Raw genomic sequence first — 14,566 nt, 5'->3', positions numbered from 1 at the left:
GGAAATTCTAGAATAGTTCACTTCATAAAAAGTTAACATAATGATATCTTCGATGTCTTAGCTACTAAAATTCCTCTAAAATGTCAATTTCCATATAAAAAACTTTATAAATGCGCAGGAATGCTGCAAATAAGGAAAATAAAGCAACAAGCCTCTTTTTAATCAAATTTCTCTTTAAAAACTAAGTATATAGGGTATAAAAATATAAGAAATAATGAACCTATCAAGCCTCACCCGGCCTAGAAAACCAAAAAGCCCAATAGGACCGTCCCAAGCCCAAAACTTTCAGGACAAGCTAGCCTGGCTTAGCCCAATGACAAACCCTATTCTTGTGTAAATATAGAGAGTTATTATTATCACTCTAAATTAGTCATTTTGAACACCTTACTAATGAAAGAAATAGGGAGACAAGTGCATGATAAATATATTGGAGTACTACTAATAATCATCTAAGGATATATGATATCCTCACTTAAAACTTCTCATACATACATATATGTACACACACAAAGATATTTAAAACACGAGAATTGCATCGATAATGTATCGATAACATGTCGATATCTTTTGTTATTGACATCTTACCCACAATGATGATATTGACCCCATATTGATACTACGTCAATATATTGTCTTTTAATATTCACATCCTTCATATATAAAAATGAACACATCAACATTAATGTGACAACTATACTTATTTGCATTGCCACATCATACTATACTTGCCTCATTCCTCACATCAGGCACCTATACCTTGCCCATACATCACACTAGAGAACTATACTTTGTTGAGAAACATGAAGTAAATTAGCCATCACACAATTTTTTTTTTAATTATTACTAAATTAGGCCTCACACAATTTTTGTAATAAAAAATTCATTTAATAATTCTACATGTTTATAGTTTCTACCATTTAAATAAATTAAGGTTCACACAGCTTTACAATGGTTACTAAAATGACCTTGCCTCATGACTTGGAGGGAGAATTTTTTTTGCTAAAATGATTAGGCAAAATGCCACAAAAATAGTCGAATCACAACTCCAAATTACACCTTATCCTTGAAGGATGCTCTACAAAAAATATGCGGACATGTTTGGTATTTTATTTGATTCCAACTTTTTAAGTTTAAAAACAGAATTTGAGTCTATAAAAAAAAATGTGTTTAGTAGTCCTAGTTTTGAAAACCGAAACTAAAAAATAACTCAAAACACTAAAACTCAAATACTTAAAAACAAAAAGAATATGTTTTTTTTATAATTTTTTTTAGAAACTATTTCAAGTTGCATACCAAACAAGTGTTTGAATATTAAAACATGAATTTTAGAACTCCTTATTTTTAAGAAAATTCAAAGTTTTTTTTAATTCCCTATTTGAATAGGATACCAAATGAGTTTTGAATGTTATAAAATTAATTTTTAAAACTACTTTTTTTTTTTTTAAATCAAAATTTTTTAAGTTTCTTACTAAACGGGAATCTCAATTTTCTTTTTTTCTTTTTTGTTCACAAAATCTCATTTGTGTGGATGATTAGACACCAACTACTATATAAAAAAGAGTTAAAGTCAAACAAATATATAAAAAAGAAGATTTTTTCTTTTCTGAATAATTATTTCGTGGTTTTCAGCGGAAAGGAACACAACCATTAAATTTTGGTGAGCTTTTTTGCGTGGAGGACCCGGACAAAATTAGATCTATTTTAGGGATTGCGATTCGCTTACTGACAAGTGGCCTAATCAAATTTAAAAAAGACAAGTACCTCTTAAAAAAAGACAAGTACCTCTCACTTCTCCAATCTTCCTCCTCATCATCATCATGATGGACTGATCTCTGTTTCCAAACCCAGACCTCACTCACTCTCTCTGTCACTCACACACACACTCTCTCTTTTCTCTAGTCTTTGCTTCTGAATTCTTTGGCATTTGGTCGAATGGATTGCTTGCATTCGCTGCACACCTCCGCTTCCTCCCAACTCCGTCGCCACAAGCAATTCCGATTCCTCCACCATCAGCATCAATGCCTTGGAAGCCTTGCGGTGCCACCCTTCTTCGGCCATAAGAGGAATTTTCGTCCTCTCTGCCACCAATCCAACGCTCGTCTGATCGTTTGTAGTGCTGGTGTTTCCTCAGCTCAATCCATGTAATACGCTTTTGTCTAATTTTCTTAATTCCCTCTGTATTTTTCGCTCTAGTTCCTCATTTTTTGTTTTTTGCATTTTCTCATTTACCAAACGGAAATTGGGTATCCATCTTACTGCACAAGTAGAATATGATATTTATTTTCTTAGGCACACTAAAGTCTTAACCTTTTTTGGACGAGTTATTTATTTTGCTAAATGTCTTGTGCAATAGATTTGTTCTGCTGTGTTTTAGATGACATTTAAGGTTAGAAATTCATCGACCAACTTCCCGGAAGTAACTTGAATGCACGAACTTTACGTTGTCTGAGAATAACTTTGGTCTACAAATTCAACTTTAGGGATTAATTTCAAGTTGTGCAATTAGTGAAAACGGTTCAACTTATGTTCTTTATGTGCTGCATAAAATATGTTTGATCATTTGAAAATTGCAACAATGTTACTCCAAAGAGACGACCAAACATGCATTGAAGTCTAGTTTTCTGGGGATTGGAATAGGACAAGTTATAATAAAGTCATTCTTATTACTTTTTTCTGTTGGCAGAGAAGAGGAAAAGGAAAGCAAGATGAAGTCCAAGTCCAAGTCTGGGAATGAGAAGGTTCGGCTTAATGTTCGATTGGATCACCAAGTTGAATTTGGTGAGAGTGTTGTGATTTTGGGATCGATAAAGGAATTGGGATCATGGAAGAAGAAGGTGCCTATGAATTGGACCGAGAGCGGATGGGTATGCAGCTTGGAGTTCAAAGGGGGTGAGTCTGTTGAGTATAAGTTTTTGACTGTAAGGGCGGACAAGACTGTGCTTTGGGAGGGTGGTGATAACCGTGTCTTGAAACTTCCCAAAGGAGGAAATTTTGGGATTGTTAGTCATTGGAATGCAACAGGGGAGGCTGTGGATTTGCTGCCTTTGGAGAAAGAGGAGGATGTAGGAAATAATGGGTCTACAATTGTTGATACTGTTAGTACTCCAGAGGTGGGGACTAGTCCTTTTGTTGGTCAGTGGAAGGGGAATGCTATCTCATTTATGCGGTCGAATGAACATGGAAACCGTGAAGCAGGAAGAATATTGGACACTTCAGGTCTTCAAGGTTTGGCTCTGAAGTTAGTTGAAGGTGATCGAAATGCAAGGAATTGGTGGAGAAAGGTACCTCGATTGATTGACTTTTATCTGAATTTTCAAAATCTATGAGATTTATTCAGTAAATATGGAATTGAATGTTGTCTCAGCTTTCCTGAGATACCATTTACATTAACAATTGCTTTCTGAATATTTATTTATCTCTTGTTGTGTGTTTTAAAGTTTTACACATTGTTCAAGAAGCTTTGATGTTTGAATTCAAAGTTTGGCAAGATCCCCTCAGCAGTCCAAAATGAAAAAAACAATAATAAAGATACCGTCATGACAGATTTCATATAAAACAACCCAAAGGCATAACTCCCTGTTTGAATTCAAACATGATTAGTGCTCATATATTGTTCTTCATGTTATGTGGCTCAAGTTTTGGTGAATTTTTTTCTTTCTTTAAATGTTAATCTGTTGAAATTTCTTCCGATCATAAACCACCAGAACTTTTCTGTGTTCATCTAATTGATTGTGGCCATTGGCTGTTACAATTGATATCAAATTACAATAATATGATAATACTTTAACGATTTAGGTATACTAAAGCTAGTAGTCAGCATCTAATTATGTAATTTATAGTCCTTATATGTAGGAGACCTTGTCAACAAAGATAAAAGGTGGTTATATTATAAGTTGTTGCTCCAGTTCATAGATTAATTAAATCCAAATTTCATTTTATATGGTTGAAATGTTTTATTTTGTCAGTTTTCTTAATTTCAAAATCCATTTTTTTTCGTTGCTTTAATTGTACACCTTTTAATGTTGAAGCTTGAAGTTGTACGCGATCTACTTGTTGGAAGTTCACAAAGTGAGGACCGGTTGGATGCCCTCATAAATTCTGCCATTTATTTGAAGGTTTTTCTCGTTCTTTTATTTTCGACTTTCATTCTTATTTTGGCTTTTGCTGGCAATACTTAGATTTTCTTGGTAATGCAGTGGATAAACACAGGCCAGATTCCTTGCTTTGAAGATGGAGGTCATCATCGACCAAACCGGCATGCAGAGATTTCCAGGGTTATATTTCGAGAACTGGAAAGAATTTCCTGTAGGAAAGATACTTCACCCCAGGTGGTCTTTCGTCATGTTTGACATGGATTTGGACCAACCATTGATTTTGGTGGTTTTTTTTAAAAATTTTTTAGTAATGACAATTGTGAAATGAGTTATATATGTTTTTTTGTTGAAATAGACTTCTATGTAAAAGATAATCTCATCAGGGCTATGCCAAATGGACCCTAACTTGAATAGTGGATAAGATTAGTTCTTATTCATGACGTTGGGAGCCTTTCACTTCCAGAATTTAATTTCTAGGAAATTTCCCAAACAATTTAACTCTATCATGTTAGTTCCTTTGGTAGCTTAGTGAATCTTTGTTTTATATGTCTGATTCTGGGAACCAGAAAAACAGTTAAGTTTTGTGTAGAGAGAAAAGAACGTGTCTAGTGCAATAGATAGTCCTATAGTTTCTCTGGTTACTCAAACTTGTAAATAGTGATAGTAGAATACATTAGTGCTAGGACTTGATTGGTTCTAGGACAAAAAAATATTAACATTTAGATGTCCATTGAAAAATTGTACCTAGCATTAAAATTTAGAAATTGGAAGAATATATGATGCAGAAATGATCAAGTGCAATAGAAATTTACATTTCTTTATCTTTTTAAGCATGGAAAAAGGATTTTATAGGTGTAAACTGAACAACAGTGAACAGCAGTCCACCAAGAAGATACAATCAAATCTTATACAACCAACAGGGATGACCATTAAGATTTCAGAAATGACTTAAGATACAGCTGCTCCCCAAAACCACTCAAGAAAAGGCAATGGAGTATTTTTAAATTTGAATCCCACAGCAGCGCCCAAAGTCTAAAGTCTATCCCACTAGAAATTCACTTCCTCCCCATCTTTTCCCTAACAAATCCTACTAACTCTTTCCAGCCAAAGAAACCAGATATTTCCATCACACTATAATACAAACAAAACTTTGCATTTCTCCTTCAAAGCACAATGTTTTGTTGATAAATAATGATGCAGAGACAGAATCACTAGGAGTTCACATATCTTTGCATACTCATATCTGCACCTTGTCCTTTTGCTTTGTAACTTCTTATTTTGGTTACTGGTTCTCAGTTGAATATTTTATTTCTAATGTCCAGGAAGTACTGGTTGTCCGCAAAATTCATCCATGTCTGCCATCTTTCAAGGCAGAGTTTACTGCATCTGTTCCCCTAACACGAATAAGAGACATTGCTCATCGGAATGATATCCCTCATGACCTCAAGGTTACACTTTTCTGTCGATTGGTGCATATATTTCTATTACAATTAATGTTGTTTTGATATTGAACAATTTTATAAACTTCAGCAAGAAATTAAGCATACTATACAAAACAAGCTTCACCGCAATGCCGGCCCTGAAGATCTAGTTGCTACAGAAGCAATGCTTGCAAGAATAACAAAGAACCCTGGAGAGTATAATGAAGCATTTGTGGAGCAGTTCAAGATATTCCATCATGAACTCAAAGACTTCTTCAATGCTGGAAGGTTCTGACATGAAATAAATTTTGCATCCAGTAACATATCTTTTTCTGATGAATAAAATAATATTTCAGAAAAATATTATGGAACTTAGTTTAAATGATATTCTACATCAACATAAACTTCTCTACAAGATGTTGAGAAAATAATATCCATGCAGTGTGGCTGAACCTCTTAAAACTTGAACTTCTATTTACTTATAGGGTTCTTGTTTCCATTTTCAAAATTCACATAAAAGTATATGCTACTATGGATGCGGAATTCCTACTCTACTACAACTAAATTATCAAAAAGTAAGGCAGAGGAGAAGTGTGTAGAGCCTTACCCCTCATAGGCATGATATTGGGAGATCTGCTTTATCCACAGGGATAAAAGGTAGAAAATCTGTGAGAGAAAGCATGTTTGACCTTTCTTGAACATGTGGAATATAATGGTTTAAGGACCCTGGTAAGAATTTGAATTCCAACCTCTTTTTCCTTATGTGGGGAAATTTAGGAGGTAACTAGGCTCTTAATAGATGTTCGAAGATGAGTCGATTAGGAAATTTATATATCTTATCCACTCTGTTGTCTATGATTCATACTTGGTTGCTTTTGTCACTTCCATATATTTTTTTCAACCAGCTTATATCAGAAAAAAAACTTTAACAAAAACTTTTTTCAACCAGATTTAGGAGTTCAATTTAAAACAATGTGCAAAAAACTATTAATATATCTTGTAGTTTAACAATGCTTTTAGAAATTATTTTTACTTATGTACTAACCAAAATAGTTCCCTAAAGTTCAAAATAAACTTGATTAACTTGTATATGAGGATAATTGGGTTAAACTCGGAGTGACCAAAGCTACTCCCCACTCTCAGCTTCATGTTTGAAATGGTTGTCTTGGAGTGATTGATCTTCTATTAAATTTGCTTGTTTATTAATATGCTTTGATTTATAATTGGAATTTTGAGTGCTGCTGATGTGATATTTGGTTTTGACTATGTGCTAGCCTCGCTGAACAACTTGAATCCATCAAAGACTCTATCGATGATAAAGGCCAGTCAGCTCTTGCATTGTTTTTGGAGTGCAAAAAGGTAGACCTTCATATTTAATTTGCTTCAATTTCATGTATTGGAGTGATTTTATGTTTTGAAGCAGGCATATGAAGATCCTTCTGATATGAATTATGTGAAGTTCAATTTCGGCCAATATTCTATTGCTTATTTGTTTAGTTTTATTTTATTTTTTGTTATGTGGTCATGCTGATACAAAATTTTATGCCTACAATTATTAAGCATAAAACTTGCACACCTAAATTTTGTTATTGTTGTTGTGTGGGGTTCATAAAACAAACTGGACAGTGGTTCAATTTTACGTGACACCTAGAGATAGCATTCAATTTACATGACGCCTAGAGTTGTTTTTTCAATCGTCATGTGGGCCAACTAATACTTAGTTTACAATCTAAGGTTACTAATATACATTATCCAACCCACCCATTTTCATCCCATACACTTTCTCTTCTCGTACTTGCCTTTTTCTTAAGTCTAGCTGGCATACTAATCCTCATCGGTTTGTCATCATCTTTCGGTTGGGCCCTCTCACAATGTGCCCCTATAAAATCTAAGATGGTGACAACTGAGGCTGTTGTCAATTTGGCACCCTACTTATCAGTTCTGAGCTTGAAGTTGGATCGAGGCCTTTTTTGTGTTAAGAATTTCAGCTTCTTAAGGAGCATATACATCTAAGTCATTTACATATTTTTGAGTTATTTTGTAGTTGGATTAGGTATTATCTTGTTTACTGCACTCCTGAAGTGTAACATAATCTAACTGCTTAAGCAAAAAGTTATCCTCCCTTTACCCCTTGAAAAGAAGGATATGACAGTTTTTTTTCATCAAATCAACTAAGTCATGATTTATAAGTATGGGTGCTGTTTACTATGGATTTTTAATTTCTGTTAGTATTTCCTTTTTGAGTTTAATTTTGTCAGTGGTGTTTGATTTATGATGGCATAATCTTATGAACAATATTTATTTTCAATAAAAAAATTCCAGAGTTTGGATACTTTAGAAGTATCAAACAAAGGCTTGGGAAAGAATGGCACAGATCTGTTATTCAAGACCATGAAATCTTTGAGTGACCTGAGAGAAATAATTGCCAAGGGTCTTGAAAGTGGCCTTAGAAATGATGCTCCTGATACAGCGGTGGCTATGCGTCAAAAGGTGAGATCATTTTTCGTAATTATTTAGCAAAAGCTTCGATTGAAACAATTAACTAGTTAAGAATTTCATGATTTTGCTCCCAATGTTTATCTGTTTCTTTCTTCATCTCTCTGTGAACAAATACAGTGGCGTCTTTGCGAGATTGGACTTGAGGACTATTCATTTATTCTTTTAAGCAGGTAGGAACCTTGCTCTAAAACCAGATTCTTGATTAGTATTATTTAAGTTTCTTTCATTTCACATGATAAATACTAGGGAAATTTAATCCCTCCTGGACTTGCACCCCTATGTCTAAGTAGTGTTCGAAGTTTCTATTTGAGCAATGCGCCCCTTGAAAATGGAAAATGGCTTATAGCCCCTTCATCACAACCTGTCAAATGCTACCAACTGTGTGACTTGCATGTGATATTCAAGGCTGAAATGATATATAGGAAAAATATTTAATAATTTTAAAATAAATATTAATTCATTATCTCCACAAATTTCACCACATTGAGAATTGAAGACTCAGTACCTTCAGAACTGGTTCTTCTCTACAGTGGAACCACCAGTAAGTGGCCATAGAGTTGCTTCCTGTTGGTCGAACCTGACTCACATAACTTGAGTTCATCATACGCACAGAAACTGTGCAGGAAAATTCTTTGTTACAATTTGGTTTCTTTGGTTATTATAATACCTTTGTGCTCACAGGAACTTATCATAAGTTATTGAGTAATGGTGGGTACGTTGTTTGCTCAGAGATAAGGATGCCTGTCTTTGCATTAGTCACTGTTAATATTGCAAAGAAGAATGTCCTGTGTTTTGTTAATTGTCTCATTTTGTTTTAAATTTATTCATTAGTATGTTACTTTAGCTTTGAGTGGTGACACGTTCCTGTGGCAATATGAGAAATTCAAAATTTTATCTTACTTTAGGGGAAACACTGCTCGAATCAAAACTTCTTATGTAATTTCCCGAAAACCTAGACATTCTTCTTTTCATGAATCATTGGCATATTTGACACTTGTCAATGGAAGACTGATCCAACCTCCATCAGTATGAGTTAGCATTTAGCTATAGTACTATCATAAACTTGTGTTTCAGAAAACCATAACTGTTTCAGGATCACAATAAAACGTGAAATATGTTCTAGTCAATTAGTCTAGTTTACAGAAAAATGCTCTGGGTGTTAATTACGTTATTGACAATCATTGATTTGGTTAGATTCCTTAATGAGCTTGATGCTTTGGGAGGGGCTCATTGGCTGGCAGAAAACGTGAAATCAAAGGATGTAAGCCCTTGGAATGATCCACTTGGTGCACTTATTGTCGGTATTCATCAGCTAAGGTTATCTGGTTGGAAGCCTGAAGAATGTGCTGCTATTGAAAATGAACTCCTTGCATGGAAAGCAAGAGGTCTTTCTGAAAGGGAAGGTAACTTTCTTATCATTTTGTCGTGCATTAACTCTTGCAACATATAGCTGGCATACTTTTGATAGTGTTTAAACAGCCCAACCTTTTGTTTCAATTTTCCTCCTGTTCTGTTCATGAAGGAAGTGAAGATGGCAAAATAATCTGGGGACTGAGGCATAAAGCTACTCTTGATAGAGCAAGGAGGCTAACTGAAGAATATTCTGAAGCACTTCTTCAAATATTTCCCCAAAACGTCCAGGTATCTTGTAAGAAAAATAAAATTTGGTTGATGAGGCCAAATATGGCGTCCTGTACAACAAAGCTTGTATGGAATCTCTTTGGATGATGATTAACGCATCAAATCCTTGTTTATAAACAATTGAACCACAATATTTTTTGATTTGAAGCATTTCTTGAAAATACATGCCAAATGTTCTGGGCGTATATACTACATTTATTTTGTGGTCCAATGATGTGTATTTCTTTGATAAATCTTCTTTGAGCCTTTTCATTCTCTCTTATCTGTTCGATATTATTTCTACCAGTCGACTTAATTCATCAGCATAAGAAAATTGCTAAAAGTCTAGTACAAATTTCAACTGGAATTACAACAATTCTTGCAGATATTAGGAAAAGCTTTTGGAATCCCTGAGAACAGTGTAAGGACATATGCTGAAGCTGAGATTCGCGCTGGGTATGTTTATCTGTTAAATATATCTTTGTTCATTTAACATAATTTTTTAGGCATGTATATAATGGTGCATATGGGAACTATTATTGTCTGACTTTCTACCTACAAATGCCATGTCCAGTGTAATATTCCAGGTTTCAAAACTCTGCACCCTTCTTTTAAAAGCTGTTAGAACTATCATTGGTTCTCAAGGTTGGGATGTTATTGTGCCGGGAGCTGCTCTGGGAACATTAGTTCAGGTAACCTCCATGATTGATCGCCTTAAGTGCGAAATAGCATCAACATCGAGTATCATCTTTTTAGTTAGTTATAGGGAGATTCTCCAATAAGTATTGGATTGCATTCATTAAATGTGTTGGTAGAGATTAGAAGTATGTAACAAATCCTTAACTTAAATACTTATTGGAGAATGTCCCATTAGTTATATATATAATATTTAAAGTTCGTGTTTTTCTATCCAAAAATATCTTTCTAGCTGAATACATCCCTAAAATAAAAGGTTTAAGATTCAGCTTATATGTCTTCTTGGAATTTAAACTTATTTATAAGGGCTTAGTACAAAACAAGGATTGGAATGTTGAAGTTGAACATCATGTCAAAGTTCGAAAAGTACATATTAAGAGATCAAATATCGACATATTTTGAAAAAGAAAAAAGGAATAATAAAAGTGATAGACATAAATAGATTTATTTGGAAACTTAGAATATTCTTAGGTATTAAATTAGGTGAAAGAACTTTTAAAGTCATATGAACTAGATAAAATGTACATATGATGTGTTTATGCATACAGAAAAACAATAAGTACCTAGTAATGATTGCATTGTCGCAATTATTTAGTTCGCAGTTACCCATATGACTATAACCTCAGGTTGAGAGGATTGTCCCTGGGTCAATACCATCTACTGTGGAAGGACCAATCGTTCTCATGGTCAACAGAGCAGATGGAGATGAAGAGGTTTTCCATTTCGCTTATTCTTATATTTTTAGTCCTGACAGTAGCAATGTAACACAATCAAATTACCATTCTTTTCTGACAGTTCATATATCTGGCAGGTTACAGCTGCTGGGAGTAACATTGTGGGAGTCATACTTCTGCAAGAGCTTCCCCACTTATCTCATCTTGGTGTCAGAGCTCGACAAGTATGTCTTGTCTGTCCAATTTTCAAGTCATTATACGCTTTTAAAATGAATTTTTGTATACATATACATATGATATATATTTCTAATAAATAAACTATGATGGTGATCTGCAGGAGAAGGTTGTGTTCGTGACATGTGAAGATGATGACAAAGTTTCCGATATACAAAAACATAAGGGAAAATATGTTAGGTGAATTTTTCTAAACTTTTGAAGAGTCTTTGAAACATGCTTAAAAAATTCATCTCCTATTATTGACATGCATCAAGTAATTGATGCTTTGGGACTTACAGCTGTAGCAGTATTTTTGTTATTTACTTTTATGCCTCAAATTTTTGAAATTTTCAGGTTAGAAGCATCCCCTACAAGTGTTGATATATATCCTTCATCAGAAAACAGCAATGGCAGTTTTGCAGTGAAAAATCTTTCAGGTGATGCTGCAACCAAGATTGAAGCCCTTGGCACCCATGATCCTTCCCAGTCTCCTACTAAAGCCCCATACTTCCAGAAGGTACTGTAGAGTTTTGTTTTATTTTTAATCTCTCTCCTCAATCCCAAAATGTTAACTAACTTTTTCTTTTGGTCATTGATGTTGATTTTCATCATCAGAAATTATGTTGTCTGTGACTATGTTAATAGTTGTTTCCTCATCTAGGGTGTTTCTGGTGGAATTTTACTACTTGCTGATGCAGAAGCAGAGACTTCAGGCGCAAAGGCTGCGGCTTGTGGTCGTTTAGCTTCTTTGGCAGCAGTATCTGACAAAGGTAATTTTTATGGTGGTTACGACCGCATTTTCTTCCAAACAAAACCTTATTCATCCTCTTTTAGACTTTTTCTCTGTAACAAGTCATGGTTTATGTTTCAAATCTGCTCTGGTAATTTGAACCTTACGACTTTAAAATCCCCCGTCACCCCCCAAGGTTCTCCAGATCTCCCACTCACCTTTCCCTACTGCTCCCACAACTACCTCCTCATACTGACACCATTAGGACCATAGACTCTTGAAAAATTCAATTCAAAGCCATCTTCCATACAGTAAAAAGGCAATAAATCAAATTAGAGCACACCGTGAGTCTAACTTCTTGTGTAGCCTATATAGCATTATCCTCTCACCCTTAGCACCAAACTGGATCCGAACTCACTCACTCCACATACCTACTGCTCATTTGTACTGAAACATAGGAAAAGACATGGACAAGACATGTTCAGTCACAAAATCCCTATTTTTATTCTTTATACATTACATATTGCCTCCAGATGAATAGAGGTGTTGAAATTTGATGGGACGAACATACAGGCCTTCTTTTCCAGTTACAACATACAGGCCTTTAAGTTCACTTTACCACTTCTTGGGCCTCAGTTTGTCTTTATTTTGAATTCTGCTTTCAATTTGAGTTTGGCACAGAGAAAACATTAACTTGTAAACTTATAAAGTGTGCATCTGTTCTTTAAAATTTATAAGAAATTTTTTTTAAAGCAAAGAACAATACCATTTTGGCTGGAAAGGTAAATAACCCTTGATTGAAAAGTGGATGTCTTCAAATTTTTACAGAAATAATGTTTCTTTTGCCTTATGGGACTGCTGGGTTATGAGTTTAATGCATTTGATAAAATAAATGTTTTCTTATTATCCTTGTCTACTGGCACAGCTTTTGACATCCCTTGAATTTTAATGAACTTATTCATCTTGCAGGGAATTTATCAAATGTCCATATCCATCAAGTAAATAGTGATATTTATTTGAAAAGGAGAAAAGAAAAAAATTAAAGATAACCGTGCTATGAATTTTGCTTCTACTTTTAACAATTGATTCATGATGAATTATGGATTTTTCCATGAATGTGATTTATGATAAAATGAAGCCATTTAAATTTCAATAAAAACAAAATTATCTTAGGCGTGCATTAGGATGTCCTGTAGACAATTGTTGCATACGATGAACAACAGATTGTGGATTGCGCAATAGATATCAGCCATTTTCCTGCATATATTGTTATTCCATCACATTGACTTGAGGACTGGTTTTTCATTGGCAGTTTATAGTGACCAAGGGGTACCAGCTTCATTTAATGTCCCTGTGGGGGCAGTGATACCATTTGGCTCTATGGAATTGGCATTAGAGCAAAGCAAATCCACCGATTTATTCTTGTCCTTTCTAGATAAGATAGAAACACTGAAGCCGGAATGTGGGGAACTTGACCAACTTTGCAGTCAGCTCCAGGAACTAGTCTCTTCCCTACAGCCCCCGAAAGACATCATTAATGGCATTGGGAGAATATTTCCGGGCAATGCACGCCTAATTGTTCGTTCAAGTGCTAATGTCGAGGACTTAGCTGGAATGTCGGCAGCTGGATTATATGACTCGATACCCAATGTTAGTGTTTCAAATCCAACAGTTTTTGCAAATGCTATTAGCAGAGTGTGGGCTTCACTTTACACTCGGAGGGCAGTTTTGAGCCGTCGATCTGCCGGTGTACCTCAGAAGGAAGCTACAATGGCAATTCTGGTGCAAGAAATGCTTTCACCAGACTTATCATTTGTGCTTCATACCGTCAGCCCAACGGACCAAGATCATAATTCTGTTGAGGCTGAAATTGCTTCTGGCCTTGGTGAAACTTTGGCTTCAGGCACTAGGGGCACACCTTGGCGTCTGTCATCTGGGAAATTTGATGGGAATGTGCGAACACTGGCATTTGCGAATTTCAGTGAGGAGCTACTTGGTACAGGCCCTGCTGATGGGGAGGTTATCCATTTGACTGTAGACTACAGCAAGAAACCATTAACTGTTGATCCAATTTTCCGTCAGCAGCTTGGTCAGCGCCTCAGTACAGTGGGATTTTTCCTTGAGCAGAAGTTTGGCTGCCCTCAGGACATAGAAGGATGTGTTGTTGGCAAAGATATCTATATAGTCCAGACACGACCGCAGCCCCTATAAAATCTGTCTGTAACCTTACGAGCCAGGTAGCATTGATCTGGGTAACCCGTGGTTCCAAAAACTGTGCCATGTTTGGGTGCTCAAGGTAGGCAGCTGCTGTATGCATGATCTTCAGGAAACTCAGTGGAACGACTCTCTTGCAGTTGCTGAATGTACCGGTATATAGAAAGTGTTGCATTCGTATGCTTGTTTGCTGAACGGTACGTCAGTGTATGGCTTCTGTATGCTTATAGATATGATAAGTAGAAAACTTTCCGTAGGTTGAGGAAGGTTGAAAGGATATAATCTGAATAATTCATAGTTCTGATGTATTGTTGTATGTTTGATCACTTATAGGGTTTCTGTAATCATATGATAACATCATTATCAAAGCCAAGCAAAATAATGATCCGTGCTTTATATAAA

The 14,566-nt window shown here is 35.2% G+C and overlaps 1 protein-coding gene across 1 annotated transcript; it reads left to right on the top strand.

Annotated features, from left to right (window-relative positions):
- LOC18793876 (phosphoglucan, water dikinase, chloroplastic) lies at nt 1,729–14,566 on the top strand. Its single transcript, XM_007225374.2, has 19 exons — nt 1,729–2,141; nt 2,684–3,281; nt 4,029–4,115; nt 4,197–4,328; nt 5,417–5,542; nt 5,625–5,803; nt 6,790–6,874; nt 7,838–8,005; nt 8,132–8,184; nt 9,209–9,417; nt 9,537–9,655; nt 10,020–10,090; nt 10,209–10,326; nt 10,957–11,043; nt 11,142–11,228; nt 11,342–11,418; nt 11,575–11,737; nt 11,882–11,990; nt 13,263–14,566. The coding sequence occupies exons 1-19, from the start codon at nt 1,933–1,935 to the stop codon at nt 14,159–14,161; spliced, it is 3,576 nt and encodes a 1,191-aa protein (XP_007225436.1). The 5' UTR covers nt 1,729–1,932; the 3' UTR covers nt 14,162–14,566.

This window comes from Prunus persica, chromosome G1 (genome assembly GCF_000346465.2).
Source record: "Prunus persica cultivar Lovell chromosome G1, Prunus_persica_NCBIv2, whole genome shotgun sequence".
In the NCBI taxonomy this organism is placed as follows: Eukaryota; Viridiplantae; Streptophyta; class Magnoliopsida; order Rosales; family Rosaceae; genus Prunus; species Prunus persica.
This window is presented reverse-complemented; position numbering and strand designations above follow the sequence as displayed.

Bases quoted from the DNA above. Each gene is read 5' to 3' on its own strand.
- LOC18793876 (XM_007225374.2), top strand. From the start codon at position 1,933: ATGGATTGCTTGCATTCGCTGCACACCTCCGCTTCCTCCCAACTCCGT. The intron at 9,656-10,019 runs GTATCTTGTAAG...CAATTCTTGCAG, and splicing joins TATTTCCCCAAAACGTCCAG to ATATTAGGAAAAGCTTTTGG. The intron at 11,738-11,881 runs GTACTGTAGAGT...TTCCTCATCTAG, and splicing joins AAGCCCCATACTTCCAGAAG to GGTGTTTCTGGTGGAATTTT.